The 16,346-nt window shown below is 37.0% G+C and overlaps 1 protein-coding gene across 1 annotated transcript; it reads left to right on the top strand.

Moving 5' to 3' along the window:
• Window positions 1-14,746: 14,746 nt before the first annotated feature.
• Window positions 14,747-15,854, top strand: LOC107827788 (uncharacterized). Its single transcript, XM_016654988.2, has 2 exons — window positions 14,747-14,901; window positions 15,141-15,854. The coding sequence occupies exons 1-2, from the start codon at window positions 14,838-14,840 to the stop codon at window positions 15,701-15,703; spliced, it is 627 nt and encodes a 208-aa protein (XP_016510474.1). The 5' UTR covers window positions 14,747-14,837; the 3' UTR covers window positions 15,704-15,854.
• The last annotated feature ends 492 nt before the right edge of the window (window positions 15,855-16,346 follow it).

Genomic DNA, 16,346 nt, shown 5'->3' with positions numbered 1-16,346 from the left:
GTTTCTGACTAATCATGTTTTCTTCACTAGCTTTTAAGTAGATAACACATTTAAATTTGTATCCCTCAAGAGTTGTTCTGTCTAGTTCTTCCAACTTGACATCTAGTTTCTTGAAGTATTTGTTTCCATATCCTGTAAATTTATGCAACCAAATTCGATACACAGAAAATTTTGGCTACAGGAATCACGTGAATGTATTGACTCGTGCACGAATGCCGCTGTTGGTATGCATCTTACATTAGTATCTTCAATTTCTAACAAGGTTTTTCAAAAAATGAAATGATTAACATTAGATAAAGTTTACTCAAGTTAAATTGATTTGGCACGACGATGAGAACGCAATACTCAATTAAGTATATTTTAATTTGATACGGATCTCGAAAATGTTACTATTGCAGCTGTTTTAATTTGTTAAACTTGTTAGAAGTTCATATGATAAAAAGACTCTTTTTTATTTCATTTTATATTAAGATATTTGACCATACACAAGTTTAAAAATAAAGACTTTTTAAGGCATACCAAAATGGCCCTAGAAGGTGCTCTCTAAAATGGAAAATGATTAGATTTGCATGCCATTATGGGTAACAAAATTGAAAATTTATATCGAGAGTACGTCATCCGTTTCAATTTAAATGACACACTTTTCTTATTAGTTTGTTAAAAGATGACACATTTCTATATTTAGAAATAACCTTTTAGGAGAAAATGTTTCGAAAGTCTTCTTTTTTTATATTAAATCTTATGTCAAGTCAAATTACATCATCTAGGTAAAGGATAATCCTAGACCAACTAGAATCTTGGTTAAAGTTATCTATTTGTTGTGGGTTTAGGTTCCCTGTAGTATACATACTTGTATTATATTGCTCTTTGTATGTCTATAGACTTAGGAGTCTTATGCATCATGGAACCCCATATATATATATATATATATTCATGTTGTAATCACACATGATAAGTAGTGAATGAAAGAACTTTTTATGGTATAAGAGCATTAAGTAGTTTAATCAACCCAGGGCAAAAAAAAAATTCCAGTAACAGAGAACGAAGACGTTCTTGATATGGGGGATGATATCAACTCCTCGTCGACCTCTACTATACCAACCACACACGCTGAATTTCCCACATCTCCTTTTATGCCCTTACTAAATCTTGTGCATCAACTACTGGTAAAACTTACATCATCAAACTTCCTGTTGTGGAAGACACAGTTTATGCCAATGGCGTGTGGTTGTGGTTTCAACCATCATATTGATGGTACCGAGCCAATTCCGACACAGTTTCTTGATCAGAATACGCTAAATCCGGCTTACAAAGTATGGGTACGAGAAGACCAACTTGTGCTAAGTTGGATTATTGCATCAGTTTCTGAAAATATTCCGCCTCAATTAGTTGGAGCAGAGACTGCTCGTGCAACTTGGGATAAACTTGTTGCTGCATATGCTTCAGGATCGAAGCCACTAATTCGTGAACTCAAGATGCAATTGCATACCTTGCGTCGTGACAATGCAAATATTGAGGCCTATGTACAAAAGACCAAAGGAATCGCTGATAGATTAGCTGCATTACAACATCCGATTCCCAATGATGATTTAGTTGAATTTGTTCTTGCTGGACTAGGCCCTGCCTATCGGCCCTTCACTAGGTCATTAGAATCACGAAATTTTTATTGATCGGGTTTGACCGGTCTGATTAACGGTAAACAAATATATACGGATCAAACCCCAAACCCAGCCCTACCCGTCCCCCTTCCACTGGTTCGGGACGGTCCGATTTACTACCGGTCCAGAACCGGGTCAACCCGGCCCGTTAAACAGATTTAGGTTCACTACATTAGTTCTGCAAAATTTAAGTACTGAAAGTTTCTCTACCCAATTGACTCAGTGAAATCAGTGTTAGCTTTTAGGTCTCCCTTTGGGTCTTTTGTTAAATGGACTAAACCTGCTCAAGTTTAGCAAACTTAAAGGACAATAAGTGCTCAGGGCAATAGATAAAGGACAAAGTTAGACTTACCCCCAAAGATAAAGGATAATTTTGGCTAAAAACTCCAACATTACATATAAATATAAAATTTTTTCCAAAAATTATAGTTTTTGGTCAAATATAATGGTCGAACCAAATGACACTATAGCTGCAGTGAAAGCATATATTCAAGAGGAAAAAGGAATTCCATTTTTTTTATACACCTCTCAAATTAGGAGAATCTATAATTTTTTCACACTTTCTCGAACCCATAACCTAATGGTCGTAGATGTGGAAGTGCTTTTGCCAAGAGATGGAGAAGCTGTTGAAGAAACTTCTGTTTCTGAAAAAGGAATTCCATTTAAGAAACATAAGCTGTTGAAGAAAGATGGGGGAATTCTAAGAGATTCACAGACTCTTCTTTCTGTGGAAATCTAGCAAGGTTCTACCTTAATCCTGCGATAAGCACCAATAACACAAATCTCTGTGGCTTTTTTTATTCGTCCCAAACTCAAGATAATGGTTGAAGCTGATGATACCGTTGCAGATGTTAAGGCCGCCATTAAAGAAAAGGAGGGGATTCAATTTTATAAGCAGAGGTTGTACTTCCGTGGACGTCATTTGGAAGATAATAAACCTCTCGTCTATTACGAAATGCAGTGTGGCAGTATTCTGCATTGTATCTCAGTATCCGACTAAAATATATATAGGGTCATGCCTTTTTTCCTAATTGACTTTTAATTTGTAGTTTTCTCTTACGCATGCGGGGTTAGTACCGTTGACTATTTCTCCCATTGAAATAGTTGATCAATGAAAGTTTCTCTCTAATTGTAAAAGTACTGTTGGCGAATCCATTATCTTTTCACTCAATTTGTTTTCACTTGCACTTGCAGGTTTAGATCAATTGCTACCCTCATATTAGATGTCGGAAATTCATTTAATAGTTAATTATAAGGTTTTTATGATTATATTATCTATCTCTTCTCAACTTAAATAATACTCTCTCCATTTCCATGTATGTTAGCCTATTTGATCGAATACGGAGTTTAAGAAAAAAGAGAATTTTTGAACTTGTATTGTAAATTGAGGCACAAATATTATGTATAAAAATAAATTATTGCATATAGATAAATTATTTTTAAATAATGAAAGAGATTATTCTTTTAGGCATGGACTAAAAAGGAAATAAATTTACATAAATTAAAATTAAAGAGTAATTGTTAGAGATTGCTTTGTAGAAAATAATATAGGTGGCTTTTTAGAGGAAGACATGTAGATTGATTGAATTAAATGATTTTCTCAAACTTCAGAATGTCTGAACTATTCTGAAATAATGGAACGCGCGTGTTACAATTGATTGAACTCAAACTCTATGCTAAATTCTGCTTATGAAGAACGGCAAATACAATATACAGTATGACTGTACAAAATTGTTGTTGAAAATTGTTAGCATGTTTTGCACCGGCCAATATCACGGAGGAGATGAAAGGAAGGATATACTTGAGTTACAACAACAACTCAGTATAATTCTACTAATGGGGTGTAGGGAGGATAGTTTATGCACAGACCTTACCCCTACCCTAGGGTAGAGAGACTGTTTCCGATAGACTCTCGGCTCTCTCCCTCCAAGAACTCTCTACCTTGCTCTTGGGGCGACTCGAACATACAATCTCTTGGTTGGAAGTGGAGGGTGCTCACCTCTAGACAACCCCCTCATGTCGTATACTTGAGTTAAGAGGTTGGAAAGAGAAAGAGGAGTTTTCTTGTTGAGGTAAAATTGGGCCCCACAAATCTACATGTATGTATTGATAGAAAATAAATATTACACGTGGAATTATATGAGGATGACAGGGCAAGATACGTGGATTACTAAGAAGATGATAACTGGAGTGTCGCATTAAAAGAGTCGCAATTTACAACAGGTACGAGCAAATCACTCACGAGACGAAAAGGTACAGTTGCCCGAGCCTAAATTATTCAGTGAAGAGACACATGCAGGATGAATCAATACAGTAAAGAGGGAAGATTCATGAACCTCAAATTAATGTGGAAGAAGAATCGAAACCATTACAGAATCTTCATTAACAATTATGGTTGCCAATTGTAGCGTTTCATTAATGTCATTAATGCTCATAATGATTCTGTCATAAAAGGGAAAAAATGCTATATTTGTAAATTCTTATATAAGGGAAGGGAATTTCACTTGTAAGGACACATTCTGATGAACATTGGAATATAATTATCTTCTTGTGCTTTCTATTGATTACTTTGCCATTTAAGATTCCGATCTCCTTTCTTATATTTGAGAGAATATTGAATTTCTTGATTATTAGTAACCCAAGTATCTCTAAAAATAGGCTTTGACTGAGAATCTAATTCTTTAGTTAAACAAATTAGTTCCGTTACTGGGAATCTGATAATCTTCTCTTACTTTCCAAATCACTCTCTCTCAACCGAATCATGTCGAATGCCAATGACAACAACCAGCAGGTGGAAGGAACCCCAGTTCCGTCACCTCAAGGAAGCCCACACAATTCAAGAGAAGCATCACCAGAAAGATCCACTTCTCATAACAATGAACAACATGAAAATGAACAAATTGTCGAGCAGGATGCTATGAAGCAGTTAATTGCTGAGTACGTGAATGATGCCCTCCAGGTTTTCATGAGGGGATTACCAGCTATACCACCCACACCTCCACCAAACAATAATACAATTGTGGAAATTTCACGATCAGGGTTGGCTAATTCTGAAGCGGAGGAACTCCCAACGAGTCACGTGATGGGAGACCAGGTACGCCTAATAATTCCAATTTACAAACTTTAATAATAACTTTGCAAAAACAGGTGAAAGAACAAAATGATCGTATTGAGAAAATACCCGGCATACCACCTGTGATCAAAGGAGTTGATTTCGACAAATATTCACAGCAACCATGGAAGCCAAGCGCAGCACCATTATCAATTCCCAAAAAATTCAAAATGCCTGACATCCCGAAATATGATGGAACGACCGATCCACGTGACCACGTTACTGCATTCACCACGAGAGTAAAAGGCAATAATTTAACCAAGTAGGAGATTGAATCTGTACTGGTCAAAAAGTTTGGGGAAACACTTATTAAAGGAGCATTAACATGGTACTCTCTTTTACCTGAAAATTCTATTAATTCTTTTGCTGAGCTTGCAGATCTATTTATAAAAGCACACTCGGGTGCACAAAAAGTTGAAAAGAGAATGGAGGACATATTCAAAGTAAAGCAAAGAAATACAGAATTGCTTCGAGAATTTGTAGACAGATTCCAACGTGAAAGAATGTTGCTTCCAAGAGTACCTGACAATTGGGCGGCCATGGCATTTGCAAGCAATTTAAACGAGAAAAGTTCAGAAGCTACGAGCAGGCTTAAAGAGAGCCTCCGAGAATTTCCTTCCACGGCATGGAATGATGTCTATAATAGGTACAATACCAAGTTACGGATCGAAGAAGATACTGTAGCTCAGTCAAGTGTTGAAGAAAAAACAGGTTCGAGGCGGTCAGAACCTGAGAAGAGGTCCAGTAAAAGTAGGTACAAGCCTTATATGGGACCTTCGGGGTGAGAAGCTCGTTCCAAATTCGAAAACGTGCGGGCTGATCACAAGTTCGCAAATAGAGATTCAGGTTAGTCATCCAGATTCAGAAAAAATTAAGATGAACGTAACAGAGATACTATTGCAAACGCAATGATTGGGGACTATAATTTTAACGTGAGTACCTCCGAGTTGGTCGTTGTTTTAAGAAGCATGGGAGATAAGGTACGATGGCCTAAAGAGATGAGATCATACCCAAATAGAAGAAACCTAGACTTTTGGTGCGAGTTCCATAATGATCACGACCATAGAACATCAGACTGCAGATTATTACAAGGTGAGGTGGAACATTTATTAAAGTAGGGCTATATGACAGAATTGTTCAGCGAGAAAGGCAAACAAGCTTAAATGAAAAATAGGAAAGAGCCCCCAAAACCTCCGTCTCCAAAGAGAACAGTAAATGTGATAAACGACAGAGAAGAAGTCAACGGCGTAACCTATACAGCTGCGAGAAAAACAACAAAGTTCACAATAACTCACGGGAAGCGAACTCGTCAAACTCTGGAAGACAACAACATAACCTTTGATGATGTAGATGCCGATGGATTAATTATTCCTCATAATGATGCACTCGTAATATCTTTACTTATACATGATACTAACGTAAAACGAGTTTTGATTGACCCATGTAGCTCTGTGAATATTATTCTATTACGAGTGCTGAACGAAATGCTGATGGGCGATCGTGTAGTTCCAAAAGCACGTTCCTTATCTGGGTTTGATAACTCAAGCGTTATTACAGAGGGCAAGATTGAACTAAGCACATACGCATATGGGGTCATCAAAGAAACAAAATTTCAAGTGATAGACACAGATATGGTCTATAATATGATTCTTGGGAGGCCGTGGATTCATGATATGGATGTTGTGCCATCCACATTGCATCAGGTTATCAAATTCCATTCAAAATGGGGAATTCAACAGATTTGAGGAGATTAACAAACTTCAAGGAGCATCAATTCGGTGATACAGCCAAGTCAAAAAGATACGAGTGCAAGTCAAAAAGATACGAGTGGAAATCAAAAAGATGCGGGTGAAAGTGAGAAAGATGCGGTAAATCAAATTTCAACAGAAAATGTATCAAAACAAACAGACATGGATTCCAGACCAGATGTAATTCAAGAGCTAGAGGAGAATGAAAACATTAAAACAACGATTGAGGAGCTTGAAGCTGTTCTACTATTCGAACAATGGCCAGATCGAAGAGTTCATATCGGTGCAAGGTTAAACCCAGATATGAGAGGTAAGTTAATTGAATATTTAAAAGCTAACGCGGATTATTTTGCATGGTCCCATTCGTATATGATAGGTATACCTATGGAGGTGATAACTCATAAATTAAATGAAGATCCACCACTCATACCTGTCAAACAAAAGAAGAGGTAGCAAGGATCATTCAAAAATCAAGTGATCAATGAAGAGGTACAAAAACACTTAAAAATCGATTCAATACGCGAGGTAAAATATCCTAATTGGTTAGCCAATACTGTGGTAGTTCCGAAAAAGAAAGGTAAATGGAGAGTTTGTGTGGATTACACTGACTTAAATAAAACATGCCCGAAGGATTTATTCCCTTTACCGCATATAGATCAATTGATTGATGCTACCGCAGGTCACGAATTATTAAGCTTTCTAGATGCGTATTATGGTTATAATCAAATTAAAATGGACCCGTTAGACGAAGAAAAAACTTCACTTATTACAAACAGAGGGACTTATTGTTACAAAGTCATGCCTTTTGGCTTAAAAAATGCTGGAGCCACGTATCAGATGTTGGTGACCAAGATGTTCCAAGAATACCTTGGCAAGATAATGGAAGTGTACATTGATGATATGTTGGTCAAATCTACCCAAGCGGAAGATCACTTTCAACATCTTTCAACTACCTTCGAGATCCTCCGCAGATATAGTATGAAACTGAACCCAGAAAAATGAGCTTTTGGTGTAGCTTCAGGTAAGTTTCTGGGCTTTCTCGTATCTGATAGAGGAATTGAAGTAAATCATGCACAGATTAAAGCTATTGAATAAATACTTGATATACTCACAATAAAAAAAGAAGTACAAAGATTGACATATAGGATTGCAGCTCTGGGAAGATTCATTTCAAGATCTCCAGAGAAAAGCTTTAAATTCTTTTCAGTTTTGAAGAAGCAAAATCAGTTTGAATGGACTGAGGAATGCTGGCAAGCCCTCAAAGATTTGAAGGCATAGTTAACAAATCCTCCCCTGCTGTCTAAACCAAGGGATGGAGAAAGACTATTTGTATATCTTGCAGTTGCAGAAGTAGCTGTAAGTGCAATTTTAGTAAGGGAGGACAAAGGTAAACAATCTCCTATTTATTATGTTAGTAGATCTTTATTAGATGCTGAAACTAGATATCCTCATCTAGAGAAACTAGCTTTAGCATTAGTCATGGCATCTAGAAAATTGAGACCATATTTTCAATGTCATCCTATCTCCGTAGTAACTGCATATCCGTTAAGGAATATTTTGCATAAACAAGAATTGTCAGGCAGACTAGCCAAGTGGGCAATAGAACTAAGTGAATTTGACATTATTTATCAACCTCGAACATCAATAAAGTCTTAAGTTTTAGCAGATTTTGTCGTAGATTTTAATACAAAAATAAATCCTGAAGTTGAAAAGGAGTTACAAATTTTTACTTGAGCTAATCCAGGTACATGAGCTTTATTTACTGACGGCTCTTCAAATATCAATGGAGCCGGTTTAGGTATTGTCTTAATCCCACCCTCAGGTTAAAGTATAAAACAAGCAATTAAATGTTACCCTATTACTAACAATGAAGCAGAGTATGAGGCTGTAATTGCAGGTTTGAAATTAGCACGAGAACTCTCCATAGAGCAAATCATGATTAAAAGTGACTCCCAACTGGTAGTCAATAAGATGCAGGGGACTTACACTGCCAGAGAGCCACGAATGCAACAATACTTGGAAAAGGCACGAGAACTGGTCAGGCAATTCCAATCATGGAAGATCATGCAAATACCCAGGGACGAAAACGCAGAAGTAGACGCGTTGGCTAACCTTGCTTCAGTTGTAGAAGTAACGAGTGAGGAAAATGCTATTGTAATCCATTTATTTTATTCAGCACTTGACTAGGATAAACATAGGGTAATCTTTAATAATTTAACCTGGGATTGGAGAAACGAGATTGTTAATTTTTTGCAGTACGGGATCGTATCTGAAGGCAAGAAAGAATCTCAAATGCTTCGACGGAAAGCTGCTCGTTACTGCCTAATTCGAGATAATTTATATCAAAAAATGTTTGGCAGTCCTTTATCAAGGTGCCTTGGACCCAATCAAACGAAGTACATGATGAGGGAAGTACATGAAGGACATTGCGAAAATCACGCAGGTGGAAAATCTTTAGTTAAAACATTAATTAGGGCAGGATACTACTGACAAAAAATGGAAGAGGATGCGGAAACTTTTGTAGCGAAGTGTGATAAGTGTCAACGATATGCCAACAATATGCATCGACCTGCAGAGTTATTACATACAGTTATTTCCCCGTGGCCATTTATGAAATGGAGAATGGATATAGTAGGGCCTTTACCACAAGCTAAAGGCAAGGTACGGTTCCTATTGGTGTTAACAGATTACTTTTCAAAATAGGTTGAGGTAGGAGCTTTCAAATAGGTACGAGAAAAGGAGGTGAAAGACTTCATTTGGCGGAACATCATATGCTGGTTTGGAGTTCCAAAAGAAATCGTATGTGATAATGGCCCACAATTTATAGGATCAAATATCACGGAGTTCTTTCAAAGTTGGCAAATCAAACGAATAACCTTTTCACCTTAACATCCCGTGGCAAATGGACAAGCTGATTCAACAAGTAAGATTATTATCAATAATTTGAAGAAGAGGCTGGAAATATCAAAAGGTAATTGGCCTGAAGAATTGCCAGGAGTATTGTGGGCTTATAGAACCACAACAAAAACAGCCACGGGAGAAACTCCATTTTCTTGTGTATGGTTCAGAAGCTTTAATCCCAGTTGAAATAGGAGAACCAAGCACGAGATTCACATTGGCAACGGAAGAGTCGAATGATGAGGAGTTAAGAACAAACTTGGACTTACTCGAACAAAGAAGAGAAGCAGCTCTAATACGAATGGCAGCACAAAAGCAAATCATAGAACGATACTACAACAGAAAGACTCACCTCAGGTACTTCAAAATTGGGGACTTCGTTCGTAAAAAAGTTTTTCAATCAACGAAAATAACCGGAGCATGAAAGTTAAATCCAAATTGGGAAGGACCTTATAAAGTTCGAGGTATTGCTAGAAAAGGTGCCTACGAGTTAGAAACCATGGATGACAAGGTTTTACCCTCGAGATGGAATGTTGTTCACTTAAAGAAATACTATTTCTGAGCGAAAAAAATACCCACGGTCAGGTATCGTTTAATTACAATTTTTATTTTGTACAATTAAGATTATACTAACAATTTTAGATGATAGACAAAAAGCTAGCCCACACCAAATGATGATATTAGACCTAAAGGACATGCGGAAGAAACATTATTCCCGGTCTAGGGTTGCAACCTTTCTAATGGAAATATAAAGGGTTAAGCAGTCATCATCTAAATTATATATACCTCCGAGTCCCGTATGTTTTTCCTTTTCAGGAAATGGACCACATGGAAGGAATAATCAAGTGCTCGAGATTTCATACTGGAAGGAATAATCAAGTGATCGAGATTTCATACTTCAAAGCTCAAACACTTGGGGGACTATATATATACATATAAGGAAGGCAAAGAAGACTGGAAAAGTCAGAATTCAAGTCAAGCCTATGATCTACCCAACAAATCGAAAGTTAAGAGCAAAATCAAGAGCCAAAAATGCAAGCCTGATTCAAATATTTATGAAGAATACACACGTGGATGTAAATTCCAAAATGTTACGAATGTTTAGGTTAAAGGCAATATTAGTCATGGGTTGCAAGATATACCCTTGAATTTTACAAAATCTGTTGTAAAGAAAACAGTTACGAAAGAGTTATAGATGATACTTGAATACATGTAAAGTATTATACAATTTGAAAGTTCGAATGATATAAAACTTCCTCAAAGTTATTCAAAGAAATGTGTGAGTTCCTATTTCTTATTTCGTATGATTAAACCATTATGAAGTTGAGACGTCTTCTTTATTAAGTGTCATTTATAAAAGGGCCCTCTTTTATAATTCATGCATGTTCAAAAAGCCACGAAGTATTGAAGCATTTTTAAATGCAGAGTAGAACAGAAACTCAAAGTGAAATATTATATAAACCCGATTAAAACTAAGTGTAAACTTAGTTCAAACCAAAGTATTTGATATTAAACCCGAAAATAGATCAGGGGTAAAGCTTGCCAACTATTCCGCCAATAATAAACAAATACAATAAACTTTTCAGACACAAGTTCACTCTGGGGCAGATTCTAAAGTAATACTATCAGCAGCAGGAGAAGTCAAGATGGCATCATCATCAGCAGCAGAAGGTTCGACTTGAGCAAGAGAGATTTGAACACTAACTTCACCAGAAGTAAGTTCTTCACCCCCGGGAATGCGGACCTCAGGTGAAGAAAATTTTTGACTCTGCTGAGTTTTTTCAATGGTTTCCTTAGTTTTTGCAATCTCAGCAGTGAAGTCAAAACCATCCTGGTTAGCCTCCATCAAAGTCTCGAGGCGCGTGTTCAAGAAAGCCCAGCTTACATCAAGAGTTGATTTATCCTCAAGGGCCTCATAATCCCTCTCCCATTGCTCAATTTCGGCCTCCAACTCTGCTTTTTCAGTCAAAGCAGCATCATAAAAAGTTTGTAAAGGGGCGAGTGATCTCTCTAAGAACTGGATCTTGTTAGATGATGCACATAGGTCTTCTTGAGCCTGAGTGAGCATTTGAACAAGCTCCCCGGCATAGACTTCCTTCTGATTAAGTAGTTCTTTCAGACCCCTAATTTCCTTAGTAGCTTTAGAAAGCTGCTCGGCAAATGAAGATTCAAGTATGTCTCTATCCTTGACCATTTAACTGGAAAAAGCTTTTTCAATCGCCAATTCTGCTGCCAGCATTTTCACCTGTTGTTCCAAAGCACATTTTTCCTCATCTAAAACTTCTTTTTCTAACTGAAGGCCTTTAAATTGTTCTTTCCAGTTGTCCGCTTCCATATGATAGTCGTTGACTAACTGTTCAGTATGGACAATTCTCTTCATCAGCTCTGTGCCTATCAGGCTGATCTACAAAAGAAAAGGGAAGAAGTAATTATCAAACAAAGATAAAGAAATCACATGTAAAATAAAAAGCTAAGGCTTATACCTTTAAAGATGAATGGACAATGTCATTCATCCATGTCAAAGAGCCGTGGTTTTCCAATTTAGACTTCTTAACTGGGCCAATCAACGATTTTAGCCATACATCAGCTTGGCCAGACCTTTTCAAAAGATTACCATCCTCGGAGACTTCAATGGTAACTTTTTTCATCATCCTACTGCTACTGGGAGAACCAACTTCAACATGAGAAGTGGTAGCAATAGGGATAGTTGAGGAAGTAAAAATAGCCACGGGAGGAGCAGTGGCAGCAACAACAGGCGCGGGAAACTGAGAACCAATAGGAATGGACACTGGGAAGGAGGCAAGGGGTGCTTCCTCAGAAACTAAGCCAAAATCTTCACTATCAAACCCTTGGGAAAACAACTGCTCTGTAGAATTATGAGGTGCAGCAATCATCTCTTCATCAGAGCTCACCAAAGTGGCAGTTTCAGGCTCATTCACGGGAACTGAACTTGGAGGAGGAGTGGCTTCATCATCCTAAACAACACGTCTCTTAGCCCGAGGCTTACGCACTAAAGAGCCCTCCTCTCGTTCCTCTTTACCCTCAGAAACATGAGATCTCTCTACTTTTCTCTTTGATGAAGAACTAAAAATCATCTCTTGAGCCATGGACTAAGAAAGTCTTGATGAAGTAATAGACGTGGCACTAACACCCCTTATGGGAAACCCTATCAGAAGAAGAAGTTAGTAAATCTCCAAATAAATATGAAAGAAAGGTAGAAAGTTAAAGGGGAGCATACCATGAGTTTTAACTTTCCAACCAAACCTATGAGAAAGGTATTTCCAAGACCTTCCTTCCATAGGAGCAACCGACAATAATTTTTCTACCCAAGCACGGAAGTCTGGTATTTCTTCAATAATTTCCACGGTTGCTAAAAAGGAAAAAAAAAACAGCCACGGGATCGGAAGTTACTTCTTCCTTCATAAAAGAGAAGAAAGATATCTAAAAAAAAACTTATGTGCAAAGTTCTATTTTTCTGGAAAGGGCATGTTCTCTTCACCCACTAAATCACTTGTGGGAGCAGCAATAAAATGAGCATACCAGCCACGATCTTTATCATCTTTAGGGCTAACCAAAACCCTTTTGCTCCTAGCCACGAGAGTAAACACCCCTGAACGAAACAACTTAGGGGAATAAAGATGAAGCAAATGCTGAAAGGCGAAGTGTAAAGAGGCCGAATTAGCCAGGTATCTTAAACATGCAACAACTCTCCATACAATAGGACCAATCTGTCCTAAGAAAACGTTAAAGAAACGGCAAAATTCTATGATGGCTGGGTCAATAGGTGGTCTAAAACCTAATGTAAAAGGATATGTATAAATGAAAGAGTAACCAGCTTGAAACGAAGTAATCCTTTGGTTTGGAACAAGAACTAAAATTGAAAAGCCGAATTTCCAATGGCATTCTCTTCGCACAAAAGAAATCAAATCCTTAGTAATCTGGGAAGGATAAACATCGGCAGGATCATGGGAAGTCATAGAAGTTACTTGATTTCTAATTGATTCTCGATCAGTAGAGAAAAAAATTCTTCAGGAATAATTTCATCAACAGTTGGTTCTTGAATAGGTTCACTCGAATTCCTATTTCTAGCAGAAGATCTATGAGTTGAAGAAGCCCTAGTTTTAGAAGAAGAAGGGGTAGTAACGTTAGTTTGAGAAATAGAACCACGAATGGATATAGATCCTAAACTACATAATCTACCGCTCCTACAGGAGCAGTTGAAAGGGAAAATTCATCTACAATTACTACTCTGCGAGGATCGGGGTTTGATGAAGATATGGTTATACGAGAAAATAATATTTGCTGAAGAACAAGAACGATTAAAGAAGAAGACACTGTAGATTGAAGGTTTTGTGAAACTAAAAGTGAATGATGCAGCCGCAAGAAAGCCTTAAAAATCGCTAAAGAATCGTAGACCCAATCGACAAAGGCCACGTAGCACATACATTAAATGGAAGTGACATGCGAAGCGATGGTTCTGAAGAAGATGCAATGATATATGGGAAACGGCGGCAAACAATTCCCGCCATAAATATGTGCCACTTCCTAAATATTCCATTGCAGAATATTCGGCAAGTGGGGGGACTATCTGTATTGGTAAAAACTAAATATTACACGTGGAATTATATGAGGATGATAGGGCAAGATACGTGGATTACTAAGAAGATGACAACTGGAGAGTCACATTAAAAGAGTTGCGATTTACAACCGGTACGATCAAATCACTCACGAGATGAAAATGTACGGTTGTCCGAGCCTAAATTATTCAGTGAAAAGACACATGCAGGATGAATCAATACAGTAAAGAGGGAAGATTCATGAACCTTAAATTAATGTGGAAGAAGAATCGAAACCATTACAGAATCTTCATGAACATGTACCGTTGCCGATTGTAACGTTTCATTAATGTCATTAATGCTCATAATGATTCTGTCATAAAAGGGAAGAAACGTTATATTTGTAAATTCCTATATAAGGGAAGGGAATTTCACTTGTAAGGACACGTTCTAATGAACATTGGAATATAATTATTTTCTTGTGCTTTCTATTGATTACTTTGCCATTTCTGATTCCGATCTCCTTTCTTATATTTGAGAGAATATTAAATTTCTTAATTATCAGTAACCCGAGTACCTATAAAAATAGGTTTTGACGTAGAATATAATTCTTTGGTTAAACAATGTCCAAATATAAAAGAGTACTGTGTTTTGTGCGAATAAAATTTCTCTGCATCCACGTTTGAATACTTAGCCACCAATAATAAAAAATAATACTACCAACAACCAAAGAACAGATCTTCCTGCCGGCCATATTTATTTTTCTTTTTTATTAATGGGATTGGTCCCACATATAATGGATAATATATTATCCTAGCCTCTATAATTGAGGTTTAGCCATTTGTAGAAGGCGGAGAGGTAGAATATGAACAGAGGGAGATCAAGTGATCAATCTACAAAAGTAAAGATCGAAAGGGTTGCAGAACCGGGTATGCTCTCATTTTCTTCACTATATTGATGTTTAAGAAGCTATATTACTAACAGATTTAAACATATGATCCTATATATTAGTGAAATCTCTCTGTTTTGTCAAATTTTCTATCCTTAGTTTTCTTTAATGTTTTAGTTTAAAAGTTGCTAGTGAATTAACGTTATTTACACGTTATAATATGTATTTTAAGAAAAAAGATCATCCAATCGAAGCTTATGCTATGTTTTATTGTTATAGATCCATGGTCATTAAGTCGAACTATGCAAATTATTATTCAAGATGATACCTATAGAGACATGATTAATTGGGATTCATTACCAAAATCATTTTTACCCCCCAATTTTAAACTCGAGGACAGTGGCCTTTCAGAATCAAAAGCTTTTATCCTAATGGTTGAACCAGATGACTGCATAGCTGCAGTTAAAGCGTATATTCAAGAAGAAAAGGAGATTCCATTTAAGAAACAGAAGCTATTGAATAAAGATGGGGGAGTTTTAAGAGATTCACAGACTCTTCTTTCTGCGGAAATCAAGCAAGGTTCTACCTTAATCCTTCGATATGCACCAATAACACAAATCTCTGTGAAAATGCTAACTGGACGCACTATATGGTTAATGGTTGAGGGTGATGATACCGTTGCAGATGTTAAGGCTGTAATTCAAGAAAAGGAGGGAATTAGGTTTCATAAACAGAGGTTACTCTACGATGGACGAATATTAGAAGATGACAAGCTTCTTGTCCACTGCGGAATTCAGTATGACAGTATTTTGGATCTTCTCTTAAGCTTGTGCGGTTGTTGAATATTGCACAAACTGGCAAGGATATATACAGGATTATGTTTTTTTTAATTGACTTTTAGTAGATTTTCCAGCAGTTGTTGAACAACTTCCAGCATAATGTTTGGTAAGTTCCGTTGGAGCTAAGCATGGATCGATTATCCTTTTCAATCAATTTGTTATCACTTTCTTTGTCCGTTTACACTTGTTGGTTTAGATCTGCTACTACCTCAGGTATTTTTGAAATATATTGTTTATGACTTTTTGGCTAATCCATTAAGAATTATTACTGTTTTAGGTTCTTTTGTTTAGGGATTGACACACCTATTAAAAAATACACTTAAAGTACAACCCACAGATATATATTGTAACTAGCTAGCCTATTGTAACGACCTGACCGGTCGTTTTGGGAAGTAGCGCCCCGTTTGGCAGCTTAAGGTCTCGAGTAGAGGTGGGCGTCAGTCGATTATTATGAAAGTACGGTTCGGTTTATCGGTTTTCGGTTTTGTAATATTAATAACCAAATCAAACCAAAGTATTTACAGTTCGGTGCGGTTTTTTCAAGGTTCGGTTCGGTTATTTCCAGTTTAATTTTTCGGTTATTAACGGTTCAAATTTTTTATATCTGATGTATACTATGGATCTTTAGGTCGGCCTCTGGCTAGCA

The sequence above is a fragment of the Nicotiana tabacum genome, chromosome 9 (genome assembly GCF_000715075.1).
Source record: "Nicotiana tabacum cultivar K326 chromosome 9, ASM71507v2, whole genome shotgun sequence".
Taxonomy (NCBI): domain Eukaryota; kingdom Viridiplantae; phylum Streptophyta; class Magnoliopsida; order Solanales; family Solanaceae; genus Nicotiana; species Nicotiana tabacum.
This window is presented reverse-complemented; position numbering and strand designations above follow the sequence as displayed.